Below are 23692 nucleotides of genomic sequence, written 5' to 3' on the forward strand. Positions count from 1 at the left end.
TTGGATGACATTTAACAAGGACATTGTACAAACGCATCGATACTTCCCTATCTATCTTAGGAATGTCTCCATTAACACATCCTAGGATCATACACTCTTATGAGTGTATTCTATGACTAGGATCATAGTCACATCTTATAGTCACCCTTTGATTTAGGGGTGGTCAGCCAAGCTTTCCTCCATCTTAGACATTTCTAACCGAGGAGATCCTTACTCACAACTGAGGTTAATCTTAGGAGTCCCTCTATTCAAGCCACTGAACTTTGGTTACTGATATCTATTTTACATTTGCCATTTGAGGTCACCTAATACCTTTCAACTCCCAGGATCCTTCATGCCAACACTCCCTTTCAGCTTTGTGCCTTTGGCAGATTTCTTCAACACATTTTTCTTCTTTGTTGAGAGCATTAAAGATTAAAACTAGCTCAGTCACAAATCTAATCTTCGGTGAGTAGCCTCCCTACAGCTTAATACATACAGCTTAATGCCATTTCCTTTCAGTCCAACTCATTAACTAGTTTACAGTTCCTTCATTTAGGTAATTCCTGAAACAGAGCCACAGCCAATGTTTTCCTGGAGGCAAATGAGATTGACTACATTACTTTTGTCTAGAAAACAAAATCATCAAACACAGTTATCAGGTTAGTGTGATGTTACCAAACCTGAGTGACTCTACTCTATAAGTATCACATTTTTAATTAATTCTTAAAAATAGTTTCTAAAGAATGCTGCCATCAAACCAACAAACTGATGGCAGCATCAATGGCGGCATCAATGACTTCCCATTTCTCCTTCCCAACCAAAAAGTGACAGATGTTATTCTATCATTTGCCACCACCACTGTCAGCTTGTTGGATTTATCTGAAGTGGCCATTACCAGATTTCTAGGCTCTCACCCAGGTCTTCCTGAACCCTAGGATGGGGTGTCTGGTCCTACCTCGTCTGGGCAGCATTGTTGCAGTCTGGCTTTACATGTTTAACTGAAATGTCCAACAGCAGAACCCAAACACACCTAGCTGAAGACTCAGTTTTAGATGGACTGACTCACACGTGACGCACGTGTCTCTCCACAAACTGTACAGGAATTTTAAGGAGAACGGGATTCTAGCTGGTTTTGCATATAATTCCCACCTCAGTCTCATTTCTACCTTCTGCTCCACTATCAACTCCACAGTTTAGACACTGCCCATTTACTAAAAATTGAGACCAAGTATTTATCCAGATTTTGAGCCATTTGCAGGCCTAACTCAAATTTTGTCAAGTCTCTCTTCGCTATCTGCTTTTGACCTCCAATACATAGCTTATTTAGGTTAACATTAAAATCCATTCTGTAAATGCTTTAATTTCTAATATACTTTCAGAGAATGTAATTCGTGCTGGTAGTCCTAGAGTCTCCAAAATGTCCTATTTTTCTCCTGTTCAGGAAATAAATTTCAGCTCCTTACTTGAAGAAGACATGACTTTCCCTTACATTCAGGTTCCTAACTGCCTTAGTCCAACTAACTTAATTAACTAGATTTCTTGTTTTACAAAAACTTGTCCCCATAAACAACATTAGTTCTTAATCAGTATTTAGAGTAAAATATCTCTAGTGCTATTGTGGAAAATTCCTTGTACATCTTTGTTCTGCAAAGTGTCTCTACTTGATGTATTACCATTCCTTTCTGCTCCTAGACCCAGACTGAAATATTGTTAGGTAGATCTTTTATGTGGGAGCAAATTTATACACAATGCAAGGAAATACTGGGATCACAGCTTGAACCTCAGCATCTTCAAAAATGCAACTATGACAGAAGTTTTAAAAAGCATGCTAACACTCAAGCCTGGATTATTATTTCCATGTCAACCATTGCACAAGATGGAAAGGCATGGTTAGCATCACGTTGATGCATCATCATGTTGATTACATATATATAATATATAATAAATATATAATCAATAATATTATATATATATAATCTCATTTCAGTGATACAAACAGGAAGACCTTGGATCAGATTGACAATTTCCTTGTCTGACTTTCTGTGGTAAATCCCACAATGAGCACCATGCATTTATTTTAATTTGATGGTACGTTTGTTTTCAGAAATCTTGTGTTCATAGACATCTAGCCACTTCAGAAATTAAGGCCTTTCTTGGCTTCATCAAGAGCTGTGAATGTTTGTCCAGGCAGAGATTTCCCATTATTTCCCAAGAGATCATACCACTACACACTAGCTAATATCTGCCATGAAGCCAGCTGGACAAAAAGTCTTCCCATACAACAGAAAATTTTATCCCTATGTTCCAGCTCCCCTGAAAGATTTATCAGTCACATATGCAGATAGTTTAGATCGTTCAGTATTTTTAAATCAATTCAGAAGGATGCTTTCCTTGTTCTATAGTTTGAATTATGACTAAGATCTGGGCAGAATGCAGCATAAATGTCAGTAACATTTTACAAAAATATCTATTCTTCCTTTCAGAGGCAAAAATCTTCTGTCATTCACAATGACAGGTATAGTGTAGGTGACAGCAACTTTCTTATCCATTATTCCTATCAGCAATGTGCCTGTTACATTCACATTCTTTAACTAATGCTTTTGAACAAAGGAGTATATTTACTACTTCCATCTAAAAGTATCTAAAACATAGTACACTATTTTTAGCCTTGCCTAATTGTATTTTACTGAGATTTTAGTAATACTGAAAATTCTTTAATTTATTTTCTCATTAATATCACTTAACCTCTTCTTTACATTGAAGGAGAATTCATAATATAATTATGTAATGTATATTTCCAGAAGGTGGAAGAAGTAGTTCTTCTACAAGTAATCCAGTACAATTAATTTTATCAGGCTCTACGTTCTCTCGTGCTAACAAGAGAGCAGTCACCCTCTCCAGACCACACACACACAGAGTTTTCAATGGCCATGTTGCAAGACATCACCTCCTCCCAAATATGCTGCCTGCAAAGTGCAGTGTACAACCAAGAGATCCTATGAGAGGCTGGTCCAATGGTTCACGTTGTAAAAAAACCCTGCGCGTTACGTCACTGCAAAAACTGGCTCTGCAGGCAGACCATATGGTTTTACTGAGTTTTCACATCTTCTGCTGTTACATTTTGGGTGCACTTATAGGACATATCCTTCTCTTTGAACCTTGACAAATGAAATATTTAGTTCATGTCAAACTTATACTGATTTTTTTTTCTCTTTTTCACACTGCTGTGCAGGCAGGCAGAAAAGAATACGTTCTAACAAATTTTTCTTGATTCTGTTCTCTTCCAGATGACCAATGCCTCAGTTTGAGAACTGTCATTCTGATGCAGATTTTGCAGTTATTTATTTAGTCTACTTAAATTTCGGAAATTAACAGTGTTCTCAGGTTTTCTGCCAAAAGTAGTAAAAGGCACATTAAGATCATGTCCTAGATTAAGAAAAAAAATTGATTGAACACATTAAAGGAGAAATAGTATGGGAAAATAAAAGCATGAGAAAAAGCTGTAAAAGCATCATCATTTTTCACAGTTGTACTTTTTTTATTTGATCCTCTTCTCCACTATGTATTACTTTAATTCTTCAGCATCCCTGATGTACAGGGTGGGGCACCATGAGGTTTAACAAGTTTGGTTTTAATATCTCTTTGGGGGATTCTTTTTATATCTCCTTATGTAAGTAATCTTGGCAACAGTAAAAGCATGACATTTTCTCTTTCCTTGATAAAAGGAACTGTCCTTCACAGTTAAAGCACTGCTACTGCATTATATACATCAGTGAAGGAGGAGGTTATAAAGCATTAAAATAGTTGCCTGGGACTAGCTAACGCTAATCTGTGAAAGCAGCACTTTCTGAAAAACTTATTTGCTATTTCCTCATGAAGGAAAAAAACCAATAAAATACTAAGGGCTGCCTAGAGGGATAAGAAGACTGAAAACCAACTAAAGGGATATTAGCAGAAATTATCAACGTGAAACAGTAAATTTAGCTGAACTGGTAGCTTTAAATGAAACAATGGATAGCTGTCAGAGCAACCACATATGTTTGGGGATTTTAAAAAAAGAAAAAAAAAAAAAAAAAGAAGCTGAGCAGATAAAGCACCAGGGCTGTAGAGAACGAAATGCCAAAACCATTAAACCGTTATGGGGTATGAAGACAATAGGATTTTTCAGTTAAAGCCAAATCTGTTCAACAGAAATTGCTTCAAAGACAATATCTATGTATGTAAAAATAAAAACCAACCCTAGAAACTCAGATTTCTTCAATATGCATGCCAGTGTCACAGTAAACTCAAGATGGAGATCGTGTGGAATAAAGTCAAATTTGCCACCTACCCCTCTGGCCGGTAATTCTTCTCTTCCGTATGATCCTGTTTCCCTATTCTCCTGTCTTCCTGTCCTTCTGTTTGCATTTATTTCACTGATGTCCTGTACCTTGAAGATCTTGCAAAACAACTCAGTAGGAGCTTAATACTATGCACTAAGTTCAGCAGCTACTCCTTTGGGCACGGCTTTCAACCATGCAGCAACCATGCAGAAAACTCCCGCTTATCTGACAACCAAAGACTGCCACCTACAAATGTGCTATTCACTCAGGCATGCTTGTCTGCAGCCTTGTAAGCACAGATGTCACAGCTGCCTAAGGAAAGGCCAAAAGTGATGTCACCTAGAGTGGTGCATGCATATCTGTAACTGGAGACACATGGAGATATGTCAGTTCTAGTCAATGTGGTCTTGTGGGGAGCTTTGAAGTGCTCTTCGAGAGAAAAACAGAGTATAAGCAAACAGACTATTAAGCCGGGCAAACCTTGCAGTACATCTTTATCCAAATAACTGTAAAATACTTTAAAGAGGGGAGTGCTAAATGCAGAGACTACAGAGTAGGAAATAATACATGTGCATCACCCAATGAAGCAGTTTTATTGTCTTGACGCCATTAAGCTATTCTTATCTGCTTGTGCACAGGAGCAGCTTTTGAATGTCAGGAAAACCATACTGCCAGCAATATCTATTAGTCTGTCATCTGGTATACTGTAAAATTCATGTAATGGGGGTGGGTAGTTACCCACTGCCAAAAGATGTCCAGGGGATTCACTTATAAACGGATGTACCCTAGAAGGCTCTCATTAATATAATACAACCAGTGCTCCAGTGCAGTGGTTTGTATTAATATAGAACAAAGTACTCAGAAATGTCTAGAGCAACTTGAGATTTTCTTTTCAGGGGAAAGGGAGTTACTTCCTTATTGCTACTAATAGATTACATTTTAATATCACTCTATTTTTAAAAAGGGGAAGTTCTCCTTTATCAAAACACTAGTGTGTCCAGCACCCTTTGAATTCTACAGTAAGACTTCCTGTTGCTCTTGTGAAACACTTTCAGTTTGTATTAAGCCATGTAATATGTGCAAATGATTTGTATACAAATTGTTACGCTTAGGGTGACCACATTATGCCTTACAGGGCTAAGATGGAGCTTACAAATAACAGCTGTGTGAACACTGTTGTCACTGTTGTATTTGGGGGGGGCTGACCTACTAGACAGCAATTCTTCAGAGAAGGACCGCTTACAAAAAGTCTTGGTGGTGACAAGTTGACTATGAGCCGGCAGTGCCCTTATGGCCAGAGGGGCCAGTGGTATCCTGGGGTGCATTGGGAGGAGTGTGGCCAGCAGGTCGAGGGAGGTGATCCTGCCCCTCTACTCGGCCCTAATGAGGCCACATTTGGAGTGCTGTGCCCAGTTCTGGGCTCCTCAGTACAAGAAAGACAAGGAGCTACTGGACTATCAGCAGTCACATGTGTAAACAAGAGATGTTGTAAGTGGTTAATTCCCAGTATGAGGGCTCTTAAGGATTTCCTTCAGGATGAGTCTGGTTGAATTACTTATTTAAAAAAAAAAATAAATGTTGGACTGCAAGTATTGCTTCACTGTCACCATCTGCCCCAATTACATATTTTTAATATGATCACTCACTGAAATTAATCAGGATTTAATGGTCTTTAGGATCTGCAGTATTTGTTTGTTTGTTTTCCAATACTGAAATAGTTGGCTCAAGAAACTAAGTTAGGGTTCATAGAAGGCATGACTGGATGTGGGAGATTTTTTTTCTCAGAAAGTTTTTTACTGGTTTATTAAGACTACTGTATTTTGTTACATGACTTCTGCCTAAAATAAATCCTAAAATGACTGAAGTGTAATGAGATAGGTAACTATTACATTTTAACATAACAGCTAAAATTTTCATATATTTAAACATATGAGAAAAACTGTAAGAACTCATATTCTTTTACAAGTTTACTGTCTGCTTCTCATATCTCAACAAATAGGTGAGGATGAGTTAGCCTTGTGAAATATTCTGTTTTAAAGCTAATCCTACCTATTAAAATTAAAGGGCTTAATACATACAAAGCCTTATGTCAGAGGGAATTTTACCTAAAACTAGAAAAAACTCCCAAGGAAGTCAAACGCAAGTTGCTTATTGTAGGCCAGGAAAACTTTTGATCATGGAAAAACTCAGTTTGTGCAGTACCAAAGCCAGTAGGTTGCTATCAAAAGTATGAGGGGAACTTTTCTGACACATCTGTCTGATATCCAGCTCTGAAGATAATTCACTGTACAACTATAATCAGCAAAATAAGGCAATTCCTCAAAAGAAAGCACAGCACAGTGTATTTTATGCTTACCAAACTATCAACATCGATGCTTGAGTTTACTGCCCACTGCAAGGTTCCCATAATGTTCATAGCTAAAGTAAGAATAATCCCAACTCTACCTGGTCCATCACCTGTGGAGAGAAAAAACACATTCAACTTCTATGCAATGGAAAAATCAATAGAAATGAGAAAATTAGCATGTACATCTTAAAATGTATATCCATACTCTCTTCTTTGGTTTCATGGAGAAAACATGGATTTGTTAGTCACACAAAGGACTGTTAATCACCAGTTAAACACCTAGCTTTGGCACTGAACTCACTAGAAACCCTCATCTTGCTTTGGCAGAGGAAAAAATTAAATCTTGGTACTTAAGCTGTAAACAGAATCAGGTCTCTGCAATCTGGATTTGACCTTCCTTTTTCCAACACTCACGAATCTGTGAAATGACTCTTATCTAAGTGAAACACCAAACACAGCTAACAACTTCAAAATTCAAAACAGTTCAACTGATTTGCATTTTCATTTCTTCAGCAAATTGAGGACATCTTACTGTTTCACAAAGATGCAGAAATAAATTATTTAGCTTTAATTGTCTGCTGTAACAAGTATGAGATTTCCCAGGGATTTTCCCTGATGAGTTCACACAATACAATACAAGCATTTTAAAGTATCTCACTATTGATTTTTAACCTCACTACCCGCTACAACGAATTGAGAATGTAAGCAAATGCCCCTCTACGATTTCTCCACTTCTTCTATGGTTTACTTCAGCAAACTTCCTGTTTTTCTTATAGACATCTTGTTATTGGAGTAATTACAGAATTAAGCAATAAAAGCAAAATATTCTCTTCCAACCCAGTTAATTCTATGATTCTATGATTCCTCATAAAAGCTGGCAGATTCAGAAAAGGAATTTAGTGTTGCTCCAAGGGCCTATTACCTGTAACAGTAAAGGTTACAATGGTGGCAAGATGACAAATTTTAACATTTTTTAAAAGTGCTTCTAAGTAAAATATCCAGAATGACAATAACACAAGAACTGGTTTTCCTAAAAACCCCAAACTAGTAAAGGCACGAAGTGAGAAATGAGAAGGGCAGCAGGGGATGTTTCCTTGTGAATTTTAGGGGAACTAATAGTCTCTTTTGTAGCAAAAGTACTGTATGTGCCTATTTTTGTACAGAAGTATTTGTGTGTTTGGATTTTTTATAAGATCTCCTTATACAAGAAATAGAGGATAGCATTTCATAAACTATACAATATTTGGTAAAACGCACACTTCTACATAACTCTTTCAACACTGAAGTACAATTGAATGAAATTTGAATATTGTTCGATTTAAAAACCCCCTCCACAAATCATCAAATTCTTGTTCATCAGTGACCACAGTACTGAAATTTCATCCAGATCCTGCACACAAAGTTCAGCGTAAAATTTGGAGAGGCAGAACGATGCCCAAACATAATAAAAGCGTAGTGAATTAAAAGCTGTATTTGAAGTAATCTATAGCTAGTTTTTCCACTGAACAGAATTATTCCAACATTTTGGGGGCATCATTCTCTTATTCTCTGCTTGTTGGAGGCTGGCTACACCTGGCCAGTCATGAGCCCCAGCTCAAATACAATTAAGATAGCAACATACAGTGTGATTCTCATTCATGTACTGTGCTTACTAGGAGTCATGAGTCATTTTTAGGGGATTCTGAATGGAATTTGCAAAACTTCACACAGAAAAAATGGGTCGGCAGGTTGGGAATTAAAGAACTGGATGACCGTTTCTGCTATTGTTGTGGCTTTAAAAAATCATTAAAACTTTGCATGTCTCAGCCATTTGCAAGTGAGAGGAACTTCTGTTTACTAAAAACCTTTTTGCTATACAAGTGATATTCAACATCCAGGCCTCTCAGTAATGTGGTTTAAAACACAAGAGTACTTTTACAGCAATTACAGTCAAGAAAAGGAAAGTTCTGTCTCTTCAGTTATTTTCAGATTAATCCCTTTAATGAGTTCTCTACAGCATTAGTCTGCAGATAATAATAGCATAATTTCTATTTTAACTAAATTGTGTTTACTATTATGTATTATGACATATTTAAATCAGTGACTCCTATGAATGCTTTTTTGTAACAGTTTATTTCTCTTCGAAGTTTCTAAAGCTGAGCTGTTAAAGAGAAGAAGAAGGCTTCCATTTCAGTACTTGGGTAAAGTTACCATACCTGTAGTTATGATAGAGATAAATGCCACTGCAACAAAAAAGACAACAAAAATAATTTCTATCCTCATCTGGAACCAGCGCAGTGTTGACAGGTAGAGGAACCAGTTTGCTGTGTGTAGGTTTAGGGCTTTGTGAAACAAGGTCTCAAAATACGGCTGCCGTCCAAAAGCTCTCAGCGTCCACAGCCCTTTTAAGCTTGTTACAAGATGGGTGAAAATTGGACTCCGAGCTGTAAAGTGTTTAAATCAGAACAACATAAACATACACAAGCAAATACCTTTGATATAATGCAAAGACACCCCTCTATGCTCTAACTCACAGCAGCATAACTACTGTCAATGTGTGATTTACATATGTTGTTGGAGTACATGACTGAAGTAATCGCAGCACAGGATAAAAAACAACAGTCGTTGCGAGAATGGGTTGAAACTGCATTCAGTGTCTTGACAGAAAGGGATCACATTAATTCTTCATAGTTAGCACACTACTTGGGGAAGCTCCTGGCCTTCTGTAAGATGCCACAAGAGAAAGGCTACTCCTCCCAAGCCAAAATTAATTCCTGTAATTTTGATAACTCCCTCATATGAAGCTTTTGTAGCACAGGTAGAGTACTTTAATGCTCTGGATTCAACTGTACTGACATGATAATTTTAAGCAGATCTTGCATTACATAAAAAGTGGTGAGCCAGTGTTAGTTCTCTGTGAATATCAAAGAAATTTAAACTTAGATCTGAGGAACTTTAGAATAATACATAAGTAAAAGGGAAGAGGATCATCACTGTTTAAGATTCAGGACTGATTTGCTGAGGATCTGCCAGTTTGTTGTAGAGCCAGGCAGCAGTGCCTGCTTCTACAAAGTCACACTTCAGAATGAGGTTTTCAATTTTATTTGGAACATTCTGGTCTCTTAATGGGGGGAGAGGAAGGAAATTTAGTCAAATAACTTATTCAGAAATAAGATTTCTTTGCAATCAAGATATATCAATTGTAAATTTTTCTTACAAAGAAACAAACTCAGAGGGCACATAACAAGTCTGATTGCAATTTTGCAAGTTGCATTTACTCTCAAGAAAAGTGTATGTCAGGTCTTTATTTGTTTTCAGCTGCAGTGGTCATAAAACCCATCTTTAAAAAGACCTTCTTTATTGCTCTTTGGCAGCAGAGCACTCAGTATTGGCTGGATCAGTAACAGCCCTGGTGTTACAGAGATATGTGTTCTGCTCCCAGAGATAATGTCTTGCAGGAGAAAAGGCAAAAAAAGAGGAGATAGGGTGAATCACTTCTCAATTGATTTGTTGTGGATTTAGAAGTCTACCAATTTTGCCACTCCTACCTTCAGATTCCAGTTGTTTCAGCTGCTGAGAAGTGTGGAGGAAGTATGCCCTTAACAGAATAAAGGCTGCTATCACAGGCACTGATGCCAGGAAGATGTAGGGTTGTAATATTGAGACTACTGTTATAGCGCCAATCACAATCAGTATTAACTGCAGAATGAAAGAAAAATACTATTGATATAGTAAACTTGTCATTTTACAGACTAGAGATTGATGATGAATTTCCTTCCCATGGCAACCATGCTTCAACAAACATAAAGTGCTAACCTAAGTATGATTTGCAGCTGAGAACAAAACTCCATGAAAAGATCACAAGTAACTTGGACCAGAACTATAACCTGTTGGAATAAGCTGCCATCTTTTCTAATAGATGAAAGAAGGGGTTTCTGTAGTACAATCAGTATTGCTGGCTTCTAAATTATGAAGCCACACAAGAGCAATGGCAACTAGGCACTCACTCTCCATTAAAATTGTAAGAAGGACACTTGCAGTATCTGCAGCCACCCACTTGCAATATCTGCGAGCCACCCTGTCTCTGTATTGTCTGGACTCTGTCCAACACTGTCAGAAGCTGAATGTCAGTCTCCTGAAGTTTCTGGGCAAAGCAATTTTGCTGAGGATCAAGTCGTACCTTACTGCTTGCCCAAGGGACTGTAACCCACATACAAACCTAGCACTACTGTTCATCCTGATCAGAAGACAGGAAATGAGTTGCATGAGAACTTGTGGTATGACAAATTAGCAGTTTCAGAAGAACAAAAAGGTGGTTTAAGGTGACAAATGACTCAAAAGGAACAAAATCATTCCACAGTTAATCTATTTAACCCACCAGAGACTACCACCATTCTACTTATTGTCAGTAGCTCCAGACAGATTTACCTAAATCAGGTCTCAGTCTTTACCCTGGAAGCACCTTAAGCACCTAGACTGTTTTTGTCTCATATCTAAATCTGATGAACATCAAGTATGTCAGTGTACACAGAATAGCAAAGTACTGCTTTGTATCAGGGTGTTATTTTTAACACTAAGCAAACTTACCAGCATAAATCAACTGCAAATGGACAATTTGGACAAAATTATGAACATCACGTTGAAACATCACTGCAAATGACCAGCAAAGAAACAGATGGAAAGCAAAACTAATTTCACATTAGGAAGAAACCCGCAGTTGGTGTTTTGCTACTGTATTCACATAAATTCAAGGAAGGATTTAAATTACCAGTACTCCTAGTTAGAGGACTTTCATGAGCAAGAAAGCACGTTCTAAGTTTCCTACATTTTTTTTTCTCATCAGAAATCTGAGTAATGCAACAGCAACAAAGTCTATAAAAAAAAATATTACTGCAACAAGCTAAGCAGGGAAAGGCTTTAAATGGAAAGAGTATATATTTAAATTAGATATTAGGAAGAAATTCTTTCCTGTGAGGGTGGTGAAGCACTGGAACAGTTGCCCAGAGAAGCTGTGGGTGCTCCATCCCTGGAAGTGGTCAAGGCCAGGTTGGATGGGGCTTTAAGCAACCTGGTGTAGAGAAAGGTGTCCCTGCTCATGGTAGAGGGATTGGAACTAGACAATTTTTAAGGTCCCTTCCAATCTAAGTGATTTTATGATTCTATAATTTCTTTCACTGTTTTTCTCATTTCTCTTTAAGGAATGGTGACACATGTGGGTTATGCTTGGGCAGGCTATATAGCACCAATCTGCAGCAAAGCAAGAATGGATTTTTGTTTACTCATTACTCAGAACTGCAAAATTTAGTAACACTTGTATCTCTCACCGTTAAGAAGCAAATGACCTGTTCAGTTGATACTGAGCCAAGTTACACAGCTCTCACATTATTTGAGATTACAGTCACTCAGAACTGTTATAATTCCCATTTATGTAATTTACTCAAATTTTGCAAAGGTCACCGTGATGCCATATTGTTATTTTACTAAAAGCCGAATATGAACATTTGTGTTACTTCATAAACTCCAAACACAAAATAAGTGTAAAGTCAGACAGAAGTCATCCCTTCTCTAAAAAGGCAGAAGCAAAAATCACAAACACAAGCCAACTATACTGGCATATGGCTGAGGAACGGCAGCAGAGAGCTCATGCAGCCCAGTTAAGAGCCACAGTGCTGTGCTGCAGGGACCCCAGATGCTGAGCTTTCAGCCCTGGGACAGAGGCCAGAAGGGGAGACATCTTCCAACGCTTCCCAGTTTGGAAAAGGCAGCTGGTGGTAGAGACAGCAACTCAGCAAGGGTTTAGCGTGGCAATGACTGCAGTGGTCAGTGCGAGTTTATTATTTAGGGAAAACCAGTCATGACCATAGGCATAAATGTTCAGTGTTCAAGGAGTTCACTATGACCTTATCAGTGTGACTATATGAAACCTCAGGGACAACAATATGTGCTAATAGCATATCACATGAAGGATCTCCAAGAAATGATGACTCCACTGCAAGCACTGGCAGAAAACCAAGATGAAGTTAAGAGTAGTGGTAATGTTACCACAGTCATTAGCTGGATGTATGGAAACAGATCACATGGCTGTCAGAGAACGCATCACAGATGCTATCTCTTGTCACTGATGGAAAGGTTGATGCAACTTCTTTTATTGGCAACTTGGTATATCCCAGGGACTGGAAAGTAACACTCGCCTCTTTCATCCTGAAGCCTTATTCTAAAATTTTTCTGTGAACCAGTTCCATCTAAGGAAAAGCTGACATTTCCATAGAAGATAAAAGAATGGAAAGCCAAGAACATATTCAATAAAAAAGAAATTAATTTAGGGTGATGCTAGCAAAATGGGAACAGAAGAGCTTGAGGAGGTGAAGTAATGAAAATGACTGACTGCAATCACAAAATAGCATGAAAAAAATAGTAATCTCAAGCCAAGATAACTGAAAGAAACCAAGAAATGCCCTTTACATTTTGCAGTTAAATGTGGGTAGGAGCAGGGATACGCATCCTGTAGGACAAAGACGTTTGTGAGCCTGAGTATTAAGAGTGGTTTGCACAAACAGTGGAGGTACACATATAGAAAAGCACTCAAAAAAATCAGTAAAGTTGACTTATAGGATAAGCAGCAATGTAAATAACTATACAGACTGAAAAAAACCCGATATGACTTCTTTCGCATGGTGTACCACTGAAACCTTACATTGCTATAAGGTAGGAAAAGTTAAAACTTTTATTCCACAAACCTGAACGAAGTCAAATACTGTAAGTGGAAGTAAGTCATCCAGTACTGCCGTATCTTTTGAGAATCTGTTAAGCATACCACCTACGGATTAAGAAATAAAAAAGAAGTCAAAATTTTTAAATACCCCCAAAATCTAAGATTTATTCCTTTAACAAAAGGTATAACATTTTTTCTGAATACAAAATATTAAGGATGAGTATGATATTTTTTCAAGTACAAACAATTCCATTCCAGTTTAGTGGAGATACAGCTTCTTTCCCCATGGAGGAATTTGGCTACACAACTTCTGTTTCAGCTACTGGAAAAAAGCTAGGAAAATGTAATAAAAACAAAGGGCAGAAACTGAGGCACAAAGTATAAGGTCTGTAGTCATTATGCAGCAGGCCCTGCTGATATGCAAACAATTTGCACATCATCATTTGTATGAGTTTGTAACCAGTTTCTTTGTTTCTGAGCAGAATTACTGTATTAATCACCAGGTAATGGAAAATGAAGGAGAAACTGTATGTTGTATTGCCATTTACCAGTGTCTCTTGTGATCCAGTACACACCAGTAAGAAGCATATGAGATAGGAACTTTGTGTACAGTGGGTGATGAAACTTGTTGCACCAGTTATATAATGATCTTCAGTTCAGCTCCAGAACCAAATTTGAATATACATATCATTATTCATACTAACTGATGTTTTATGCCATTTTAGTAGGATACTCATGAAATAAAGCACTATTTATCATCCACACCTGACTTCTTGTCACTCACAACATAGCTGACTATATCTTTTCTTCTGCAGTTTTAGACAAGGTCTATTCATTAGAAGTTATTCTAGTTTTATTGCCTAGAGCAGTGAACAACTCATTTTCTCTAACTTACAAGGTGATATTTCAGAATCAGAATTGACAACCGAAATATGTCACATTTAAGTGCAATGAAGTTTCATTAAAAGATTCACAAATTACTTTATGTGACAAACTTTTAATTTTCCATTTGATTTAAAATGTAAATGGAAGGCAACAGTATCCTTTAACAAAATGAAAACCGTTTAATCAAAATAAAATGCATAGATGAGTTCCTCAGTTACCTGCTTTCCAAGAGTTGAATGTTGACATAGGTGCATGAAGAACTGCATGCACCATCTTTTGATGAAGAGTTTTAGACACTGTTATAAGCGTATGCACAAGGGGTAAGCCTCTGAAGATTCCCATGGCAAGCAGGGAATCTGCCACTCCCACATAGATGTAAATGATGTAGTAGCTGCTAGTGTCAGTGACAATTACAGGAGGTTTGTCAGAGGTATTGTTTTCTGACTGTGTTGAATTTGCCTTCAAAGCTGTCCTGTGTGACGGAAAATTAAAAATAAATTCATTATTGTAAATTGTGCATTTTTATCTTTTCTCTCTTAAACAAAACCAAATAGTACTGTAGTGTTCATTTGGTCTAAAACTATATTAATGGTTATATAAATATATTTCCAGTCACTTTTTAAATATTGTCATGCATGTATAAAATATAAATTATGGCTAATAAATCCATTGCCTGTTTAATCACTGGCAAACCTAGCCTAATCAAGGAAAACACATCCAATTCTTTTAAGCAGAAAAAATAAATCTTGGAAAAAACTAAATTATTATGGATTAAAATGCTTTAGACGTACTAAAAAAATCAAAGGCCTTAGTGACCTATGGTAACTGGAAATCAACATAAATCCTTCTTCCTGCAGATCCGACCTAAGTCACCATATGCTTCTATACTCAAACACAGACTTATCGCTGCAGGACCAAAACAGGGATCAAAAGCATTAACCCAGGAAAAGCCATACCCCTGCTCAGTATGTTTTAACCTTCAGTTGCCTGTGACTTCTAGGAACTTTTCATAGGTGAGCAGAGGAAATTGTAAAAATGGGGTCTTACAGATATTGTTCCCTCAAAATATTCCTAAGCAAAATCTCACCTGGCACCTCTGAAAGACAGCAGTGAACTACAGTGCATTGAGGATAATCAGGTCCATGCATCCCCAGAGTGAGCTGACCCGGATAAAGTCTGGCATATGCTGTTGTGTACTCAGTTACAAGGCACAAACTATTTGACTGTTAGCACTTAAAGAAGTACCACTTTAAGGTACCACCTACGTGAGATATTTAATCATCCATCTATGAACTATTTTGTTGAATATAAGCTAGTGCCTATCCACACAGAATTCTGGCAGAATTTATTAATTATTTACAGCAAAAATCAATACAAAGGAGACCCCGGATTTCTCAATAAATCATCACCACTACTTACCTTTTAAGAAACCATACCCCAATAAGAGAAGCAGCTACCTGTGACCAAAGAAAACAGAGTCAAATTTTGTCTTCTAACTTTAACAACTTTCTCTTACTTATCTTCTTTCATTGACTTTATACCTGTTTTTAGAGGAAGCATACTAAATCGATGGAACTCAAGCCTCCCTGAAGCAGAAGGCTTGTCATATCTGCTTCTTTCTACAGAAACAATTTAGTGCATCCCACCAGGAAAGCTACATTTAGACTTGTATCACAATCAGGCTCTCAAGTGCTTAAATATTCTTTAATTTTTTTTACCGCACTTTTATAAAGGCTTGCTAATGCATTCCTAATGACAACTGTATGCTTTAACATATCTTAATTTTTAAAGATTAATATTTTTAATGAACATAAAAGAATAAGTCTCTCAGTATCTTCAAAGGCAACTTTCCAAATACACCAAACCTTTAACATTGTTATTGCTGCATTATTGTTCTTACTAGCTGCTGGCTGCATTTGGTGTATCTATGTGGCTGATATTGCTTAGTTTTACGTAATTCTCCACATAATCTATTGTAATATTTTTAAAAGGTAGAATTAAACCCTTTTTATTGTGAAAAAGTGCTCAAGAGAAGCTTAGTCTATAACACATTTTCTTGTCTGTCCGCTGAGATACTGGAGACCTTCATCTAGTCTACCACCTTTTCAATCTGCTCTATTTCTGCCTATGATCTTTTTTTCTAAAGGTTGAAACACTTTCTATATTGTCTTCCTATAAATTTTTATGTCACTGGTACAGAAATTTATTGTGATAATATCTCAGCACATAACTAAAGTCTTCTCATTGGGAGCCACTAACTTTTGCAGGTCTTATAGTAAATAACTCAAGATTGACAATGATGTCTTGCATTAAGTATTTAAAAGAATTAGTCTTCTTTCACAATAATATGTTTATATCTCCCAACAGAATTCAGTTCTCATCTTGACACCTCACAACAGAGGAGTTTTTTCAGCTGTGATGATGAAGGTAGATAATACTGTGAAGAATAGCTTCACAAAACCTTTCTCTATGTTTCTGCTCATAACTGCTCTTCTTCCAGTTCAGCAACTCTAGCCCCTGGGTACTACATCTAGGAAACAGTTTTGATCTGCTTAAGAAAGCTATTCACACATACACATACCTTGAAAATCAAGGAAGTATGCACAATTGATGCCCTGTATACAATGATCTGTGTGGACTCACCTTGGAACTTGCAATACATAACAATCCATTCTAAATCTAAAATAGTATCTCTAACATTTCCACAATAGTCCCACCCAGGTCTGAAGGGTCTCAGAACTCCACTCTCAGTGTACTTGTCACTACTTTCTCAGTTCAACACTTGGATGTTCATGACTAGCCTTTCTTCATTGTCTAAGGTTAGAAGGGTATAAACTGTTAGCATAGGCCACATAACCACTTGGCACAGAATTTCAGCTCAGAGGTTCGCTAAAGATTGTGCTATGGCTGAATATCTTCCGGCCCATTCATTTATCAATAGGTTTTTACCTAAACAATGGTCACATCAGAAAGTTTAACTTGTGTGGAAACATTCTTTGTCATAAGATTTCTTCTTCAGTCAGAAGATGAGGCTTTTGAACTATTTAAAACTGTTTTAGTCTAATATAAAAGCAAAAGCAACACAACCAAGATTAGAAATATAGACTGAATATACAGGGATAAATCTGATGTAATTCAAACTTAAAATTCCTTTTGGCTCCATAACTCACATTCAGCTTTGCTATTGTAGGTTTACACAGCCATTTTTTACCACAATGAAAATAAAACTTCCATGACATGACCACCTACACACCTAAATACTGTCTTGCCTTCTGGAGTTGGTTTGAAAATTCAGGATGTTAAACTAAATCTAAACTCCAGGTTTTATTCCTTATCCAAGAGAACTAATTTAAATCACCTGGCATATAACATTAGTGTAAATTCAGGATATCACCAATCATTTCTTTATCCAGTTACGATGATACCAAAAGTTTGAATCCTAATGTAGAACTGATAAAACCCTTCTGTTGCCACAATCAGACAGAATTTAGTCCTATACTCCTAATGGATTCTTCTCTTCTTTCAGTTCATGTTGAAAAATACCAAGAGAAATTGGCACTGTATTTTATAAGTTGCCATATGAATACAGTCACATTGATCTCCCAGACTGAAACATGTTCCTTCCCTCAGAAAAATACTTAATTTAGGATATTAACTGTAAAGGAGGACACTATGAGATTCTATCTGCTATAAGCCTTTCCTAAACTGACAGACAAGACAAAAACTAGGCAATTTCTGTTATATCAAAACCAGTCAGACTTCCATGAACAGCCAGACATTCTTTAGTGCTTTTTTCAATAGTGCTTTACACTGTACTTGGAAAAAGTGTTCTTAGCAGGCTGCAGGAATACCCCATCCATCTTTAAATGCCGTCACAGCCATTCAGCACTCTGCCTTACTCACCACTCTTCTTCCAATAGGAGCAAAGTTAGTAACTCATTTTTCAAAGCAATTTTCCAGAATTTATGTACGTGTTCAACAAAAAATTACATTAATCATTGTTGTTAACTCCCCAAGGCTCTGTAAATATATATTTTAATGGAAAATGGAAGATTATTCACCTATGAAGGAGAGACCTGCATAGGGTGACAGTTCTTATTTATGGTACCATGTAGCAGAAAACAATCAGGATATTTTGAGAAGATGAGTTTGCTGCTGCTGTGCACTAACCACTATCTTTGGTAAATAAATGCTCATGTAAGCAGTAGAAAAGTCATTGCAATATAATTTAACAGAAGCTGTCAATAAGCAATAGATACATGAGCTGATGCCTTTATGCTTTATCCATTTCTCACAAAGAGCACAGTTTGAACAAAAATCATTTTTAGCAATGTGACACCAAGCACAGATTTCCTTACCTCAACTAAGAAGACGATCACACACAAAATGAGAACAAAAATCAAGTTTTTGTGGATGGTAAGGTATCTGAAATAGGTATTCCACGTAGTAACAGTACCCATGCTTTCAGGATCATCTATGAAGCATTCCTATCAAAAAATCAGTTAGACCACAGTAAGAATGATAATAGTATCTATATATGAGAATTTCTGAACAATGAATGCTGCCATTCTTTCTGCTAACTCACTCCAAATAATTGAACTGCAGCATTTAAATCGGTCAATAATGGCTAGAGAGAAAAGTACTCACTTGTTGAGTCATCTTTGATATAAAAATACAATTTAGAGATTATTTCAAATTTTCAGACAACACTGAAAGAAAGAACAAAGATTTGTCCAGCACTACGAGAATCAAAAACTATTAATCGGTACCTATTTTCTTTCAATGGAGATTATTACTGTAAATTTGTAAACACATTGAGGGTTTTTTTTTCTGCTGAGATCACAAGAAAAGATAGGCAGTGCTTCAGCAAATTATGAGTTTAAATATTTCTTGGAGATTTTTATCCACATAGAAAACTCCTTCAGAAAATGTTCTGATTCTGAGAAAATACGCTGTCAGTTTTCAAAAGGAAAATAGTTCATCATGACTGACTGACAGTTTTTAGAAAAAAATGAATTTTGGTCCAGTTCTTGGTATAAAACTCATCCTTAATTATATAATTTCCAGTATATCCACAAAACCAGAGTAAAAAAAAAAAAAAAGCTAACTCCTCTGTTCAGTTATCTGGATCAGGACACAAGAGCTAAGCAGTCTGACAAATTTACCGAATTAAATTCCAGTTCTAAAAACTGTGCTAGTAAACACATTTTATTTCTTCCAAGAGCCTTAAGGTTTCAAAGGTCAGTTTCACAATGTTTAGGTCAAATGTTTTACAATGATGTTTTTCCGAGTTATGGTTTCAAATTTCATTTTAGCATAAGTGATCTTAAAGGTAAAGTGCCAGAGACGAAAACTCTGTATTGAAATTCTCTACAGATAACATTCAAAAATTATAAAAAATCAGGTAAAATAAATTTTTGAGGATTTCAATGATTTCAAGGTAATATTTGAGGTTAAAAATTTTCACAAGTACTAGAAAACATATTCCACAGAGAATGACTGCATTAGGAATAAAATAGTAGAATACAAAATACATGAGAAATACATTGCACTAAACTATCACCATATCAAAACCCAAGCTGAATGTAAATCAACACACACCTTCAAATCCTCTTCATTGATTTCATCAGTTATATCCAAGATGCTGTCTCGAGACACGCGCCTGGTGTAGATATCTATCTCAGAAGACAGGTTTGTCTGAGGCACCATAGACATCTTCCGAAATGTTGTACTTCCCTTTTTGGAAAAGTTTGGTCCGTAGTTCACGGAGGTGCCCGTCATCAGGTTTAACACAGATTGCCTCCTCCGACCTTGCAGGATATGGTCAGTGCTTAGCATGCTACTCCGAAGCAGACCTACATCTCCCTGTTCCAAGTCAGGAACCAGCGAGAGCCTCCTTTCTGGTGGGTCATTGTGGCCATCATCTATCCCATTGACCTGCATACCATTCTTCTGCACTACTGAGAACTTCCTATTTGCGTTAAGGGGGTTAATAATTATGGAATTCTTCCTTTTGTCGTTAAAATCTGATTTTTGTTTAAAAGATTGTTTCTTTAATTCATTTCGTGATCCCATGCCTTCTCCTTCAATGGAAAATCGTCGGAGAGTCTCAGTTAGAATCGAATTTCTTCTCTCTGCACTGAACTGATCAAAAGAGTCAAATCCCATTAGCTCTGAGCTGAAGTCTGGCCGTTGACCCTGAAGTTCAGAAAATGTTCCATAGAAATAACAGCTCCCTTCATGTAAAATTAATATTTTGTCAGCAATCTTTAAATGCTCCAGTTTTGAAGTAACCAAGATCCTAGTTTTATTTGCCATCAACTTGCACACACAGCTGCAAAAGATGAAAGTGTTAACATTTAGGGTTTCCTTCCTCATGATTTAATGTTGCTTCTATCCCTTTCACTTTCAATCTATTTGCTCTTACCTGCTTCTCTCCCAGTATGAGCAGTCTTGGGTGCTCCCTCAAACTACAAAGGAAATGGCAGGGCTAAGATGTGTAAAGGGAGAGTACTTTATCGCAGGAACCCGAAAAAGGGGTACAATTTAATCAATTTCAGGTCAAGCCAAAAAGCACAGTTCAACTTGAAAACGAAATATTTCTTTTCATCTTAGGGTCACTCAGATCTTTTTCTGCCACATTTAAAAGTATTAGCTTGATTTCAAAGCTTCAGACTTGTGGTGACTAGAAAGCTCATGATTGGCAGTGTTTGTCCTTACTCTTTTGATCAACTGGACAAGCAAAAAGTCTCTGTCTTGGGACAACCTGCTACTAATCTCCTGGTCAGCAGGAACGTTCATGTGACCCAACTTTCAGTGATTAGAGAAACAGGACAAAATATAGCTGTTTGTAAAAATTTATACTCACAAAGCAAGTTTTTAAATTAAAGCCTTTCTGCTACACAGACACAACAGATACGATACCATGCACACTGGGAGTAAGAGCAGTAGTGCTCACACCTGAACCAGGCTGGTTCCCAGCACAGCGTGCTGTCCTGCTGCTAACACAAAATACTAAGCCACAAGAATCCCGAAAAATAAATATCCTCAAAAGGTATAATTCTGATCACTTCAGTACTTTTGTATTGTTATTAAATTCCTGTTCTTGATTTTATTTTGTGCTGGTTGGTAGCATTCTTAAATACAATCTATCAAAACATACAATACCTTTCAAATATCTCTTTTTCCGTAAAAATGTCCAGATGTCCAAAAGGAGAATCAAGGAGATACAAATCAGCATCTTTGTACACTGCTCTGAACAAAGAAATGGAAAAGACATAAACATTTATAAATTTGCATAATTATAATTAAAAAAGAATGCCTTTGCACTTTTATCTGAAAACCTTGCAATTGATAGACTTTTCTACAGCAGCAATATGGAGCTGGAGTTCAACACTGAACGTGCTTATAAGACACCTTTCAATAAAGCCTTTCCTTGCTGGAGACCACATTACAAACTAACTCAGTTTTTCATTGATTTCTTTGCAATTAAACAAAGCCGTAGAGCTGCCTTTTACACAGGTTACTCTAAAGATCTGTTGATAGCCTGAATCTGACAGTCCCCATTGGTGTAAAATGATCATTTAAATAGGATCTGTAACATCTACTGGTGGCTGAGGGAATATTACGTATATATAAATAAGCATGTAAAAAGACTTAGGTCTCAGCACTTCATTTTAAAAGTACTTCAAAACAACTGGTGAGCAAAGACAAGGGTATTAGGGAGGTGTGATCTTGCAAACGCTATATAAAATGCAAGAATTATATAAAATTATATATAAAATAAATAAATATAAATGTACAATATTTTGAGTTGAAGACATCAAAAACTATAGATAGCTTTAAGACCTTAAGCTGTATGTACTTGGACATGGCTCACTGAGACCCTAAACCTTTGGTTAGGAGGGTTTTTTTAAAAAACGATTTCAGTAGAAGTTCAGAAAGAACTCCTGCCATCCTCTGTGAGAATGAAAATCATGATGTGATATCAATCAGTGTATAATTAGTAAAGAAATCTGGAGAGCTGCATTTTGGTATTTTTTGAAGTATGTTAATGTGAAAATATCAAACCACCAGCAGAAAAGGCCCTCAGTAATAGCTTATTATGTTAATAAATCAAGGAACTTTACTGAAAAGTTCTCCATTACAATGGATTTCACTGACCATACATTATGATGTATGGCTACATAACAACAAAAAGTTCATACTGTTCACGATGCTTTTATCAGCAAGAAGTTTGCAAGGTTTTTTCTGGAATAATGGTAGCACTCAAATTATGCTATAATTTGTGTTTTGGACTTGGTAGCTATAAATAACTGGCTTTAGAGTACCAGGCCAGCAAGCTAGTTCAAACCCAGGGCATGCACTGTTCTTTTCCCTTGGTCATTTCTTTCCCTGGTTGCGGTTGCAGGCACGGACAGTGCTCTGTAAGAAAGACGGACTCGTGTACTCTCCATCTGATTCTCACGACGGCTGGTTGGTGTCACTCCCAGCAAGGATTCTCATTTCACATGACCTTGCACACAGTACATGTATGCAGCCAGTCCAAGAAAACAATGTCCAGCTTATCACCAGTGCAGATGGGTACAACCCAGAGCTGTAACCTTAAATTTTCTCCTCCAGATTTTCAGAGTTTAATCTGCTACCTACACCTCAATACCTGCACACTTGAAGCACGCTGAGCTTGAACTGGAGCCCAAACAAAATGTAAGACAGCCACTGTCTTTATGACATTTAATTGTTCTGAAAAACAACAACAGCTGACAATAAATACGTAAGTCTTGTGACCCTCTAGGAAATGAGCTTTGACTGTCTGAAAAGGGATAGACATGATTATTCATAACATCTAGAAAATAGTTCAGGTAAATTTTGCATTTTAAATGAAAATCTAGCTGTGATTGTTGGCTTGGGGTTTTTTGTTCTGAAAGTTTTGTCTCTTCCTCCCCTCATCTCTTCTCTTACTTGCATAAAACAAAACCATCCGTATGACTCTTCCCTCTCACAAATCTGCTAGAAAGATCCACATTGAAAGATTCTCTATTTCAGTGAATTCATCTTTTAGCCTCACACAGACATGCACATCTTTCATAGGATGCCAGTGCAGATCACCATGATGTGATCTTACTTCTACTCAGTGTTTCTGAGCATGGGAACCAACACAATTTGCACTTGGCGCAGAAATAAATGGGGCTATTTACACATCAGAGCTGTCATTACTGGATTTCTGATGACAGCTAAGTGATTCTGCTGAAACACACAGCTAATTTATAAGACAAACACCTCTGTTATTGTTCTGTAGACCTTCTGAATTACTTACTAACACTGGAAGGTCAAACAGACAAGGCCGTTATTCATAGGTACTGACTACTCACTGCTTTCCACTTTTTCTTTTTACAACTGAAAAACTCCCAGAAGTATTTTTTTAAATGTGGCGGGTTTTTTTCCCATTTTTTTACCTGAAGACAG

At 36.9% G+C, this 23692-nt stretch overlaps 1 protein-coding gene across 1 annotated transcript in view; it reads right to left on the bottom strand.

The window, feature by feature from the left end:
* The window catches only part of CFTR (cystic fibrosis transmembrane conductance regulator), a gene marked incomplete at its 5' end in the record, with an annotated part of 70105 nt that overhangs the window by 17234 nt on the left and 29179 nt on the right, over nt 1-23692 (bottom strand). Inside the window, 9 exons of the mRNA XM_027893681.1 lie at nt 6661-6761; nt 8847-9074; nt 10179-10329; nt 13368-13447; nt 14446-14699; nt 15647-15684; nt 18586-18714; nt 19829-20561; nt 21395-21481. Coding sequence (XP_027749482.1) covers nt 6661-6761; nt 8847-9074; nt 10179-10329; nt 13368-13447; nt 14446-14699; nt 15647-15684; nt 18586-18714; nt 19829-20561; nt 21395-21481 — 1801 coding nt within the window. The remainder of the gene's footprint in view (nt 1-6660; nt 6762-8846; nt 9075-10178; nt 10330-13367; nt 13448-14445; nt 14700-15646; nt 15685-18585; nt 18715-19828; nt 20562-21394; nt 21482-23692) is intronic.

Source organism: Empidonax traillii, unplaced genomic scaffold (genome assembly GCF_003031625.1).
Source record: "Empidonax traillii isolate 1590-97213 ecotype Southwest subspecies unplaced genomic scaffold, ASM303162v1 scaffold401:size1000279, whole genome shotgun sequence".
NCBI lineage: Eukaryota > Metazoa > Chordata > Aves > Passeriformes > Tyrannidae > Empidonax > Empidonax traillii.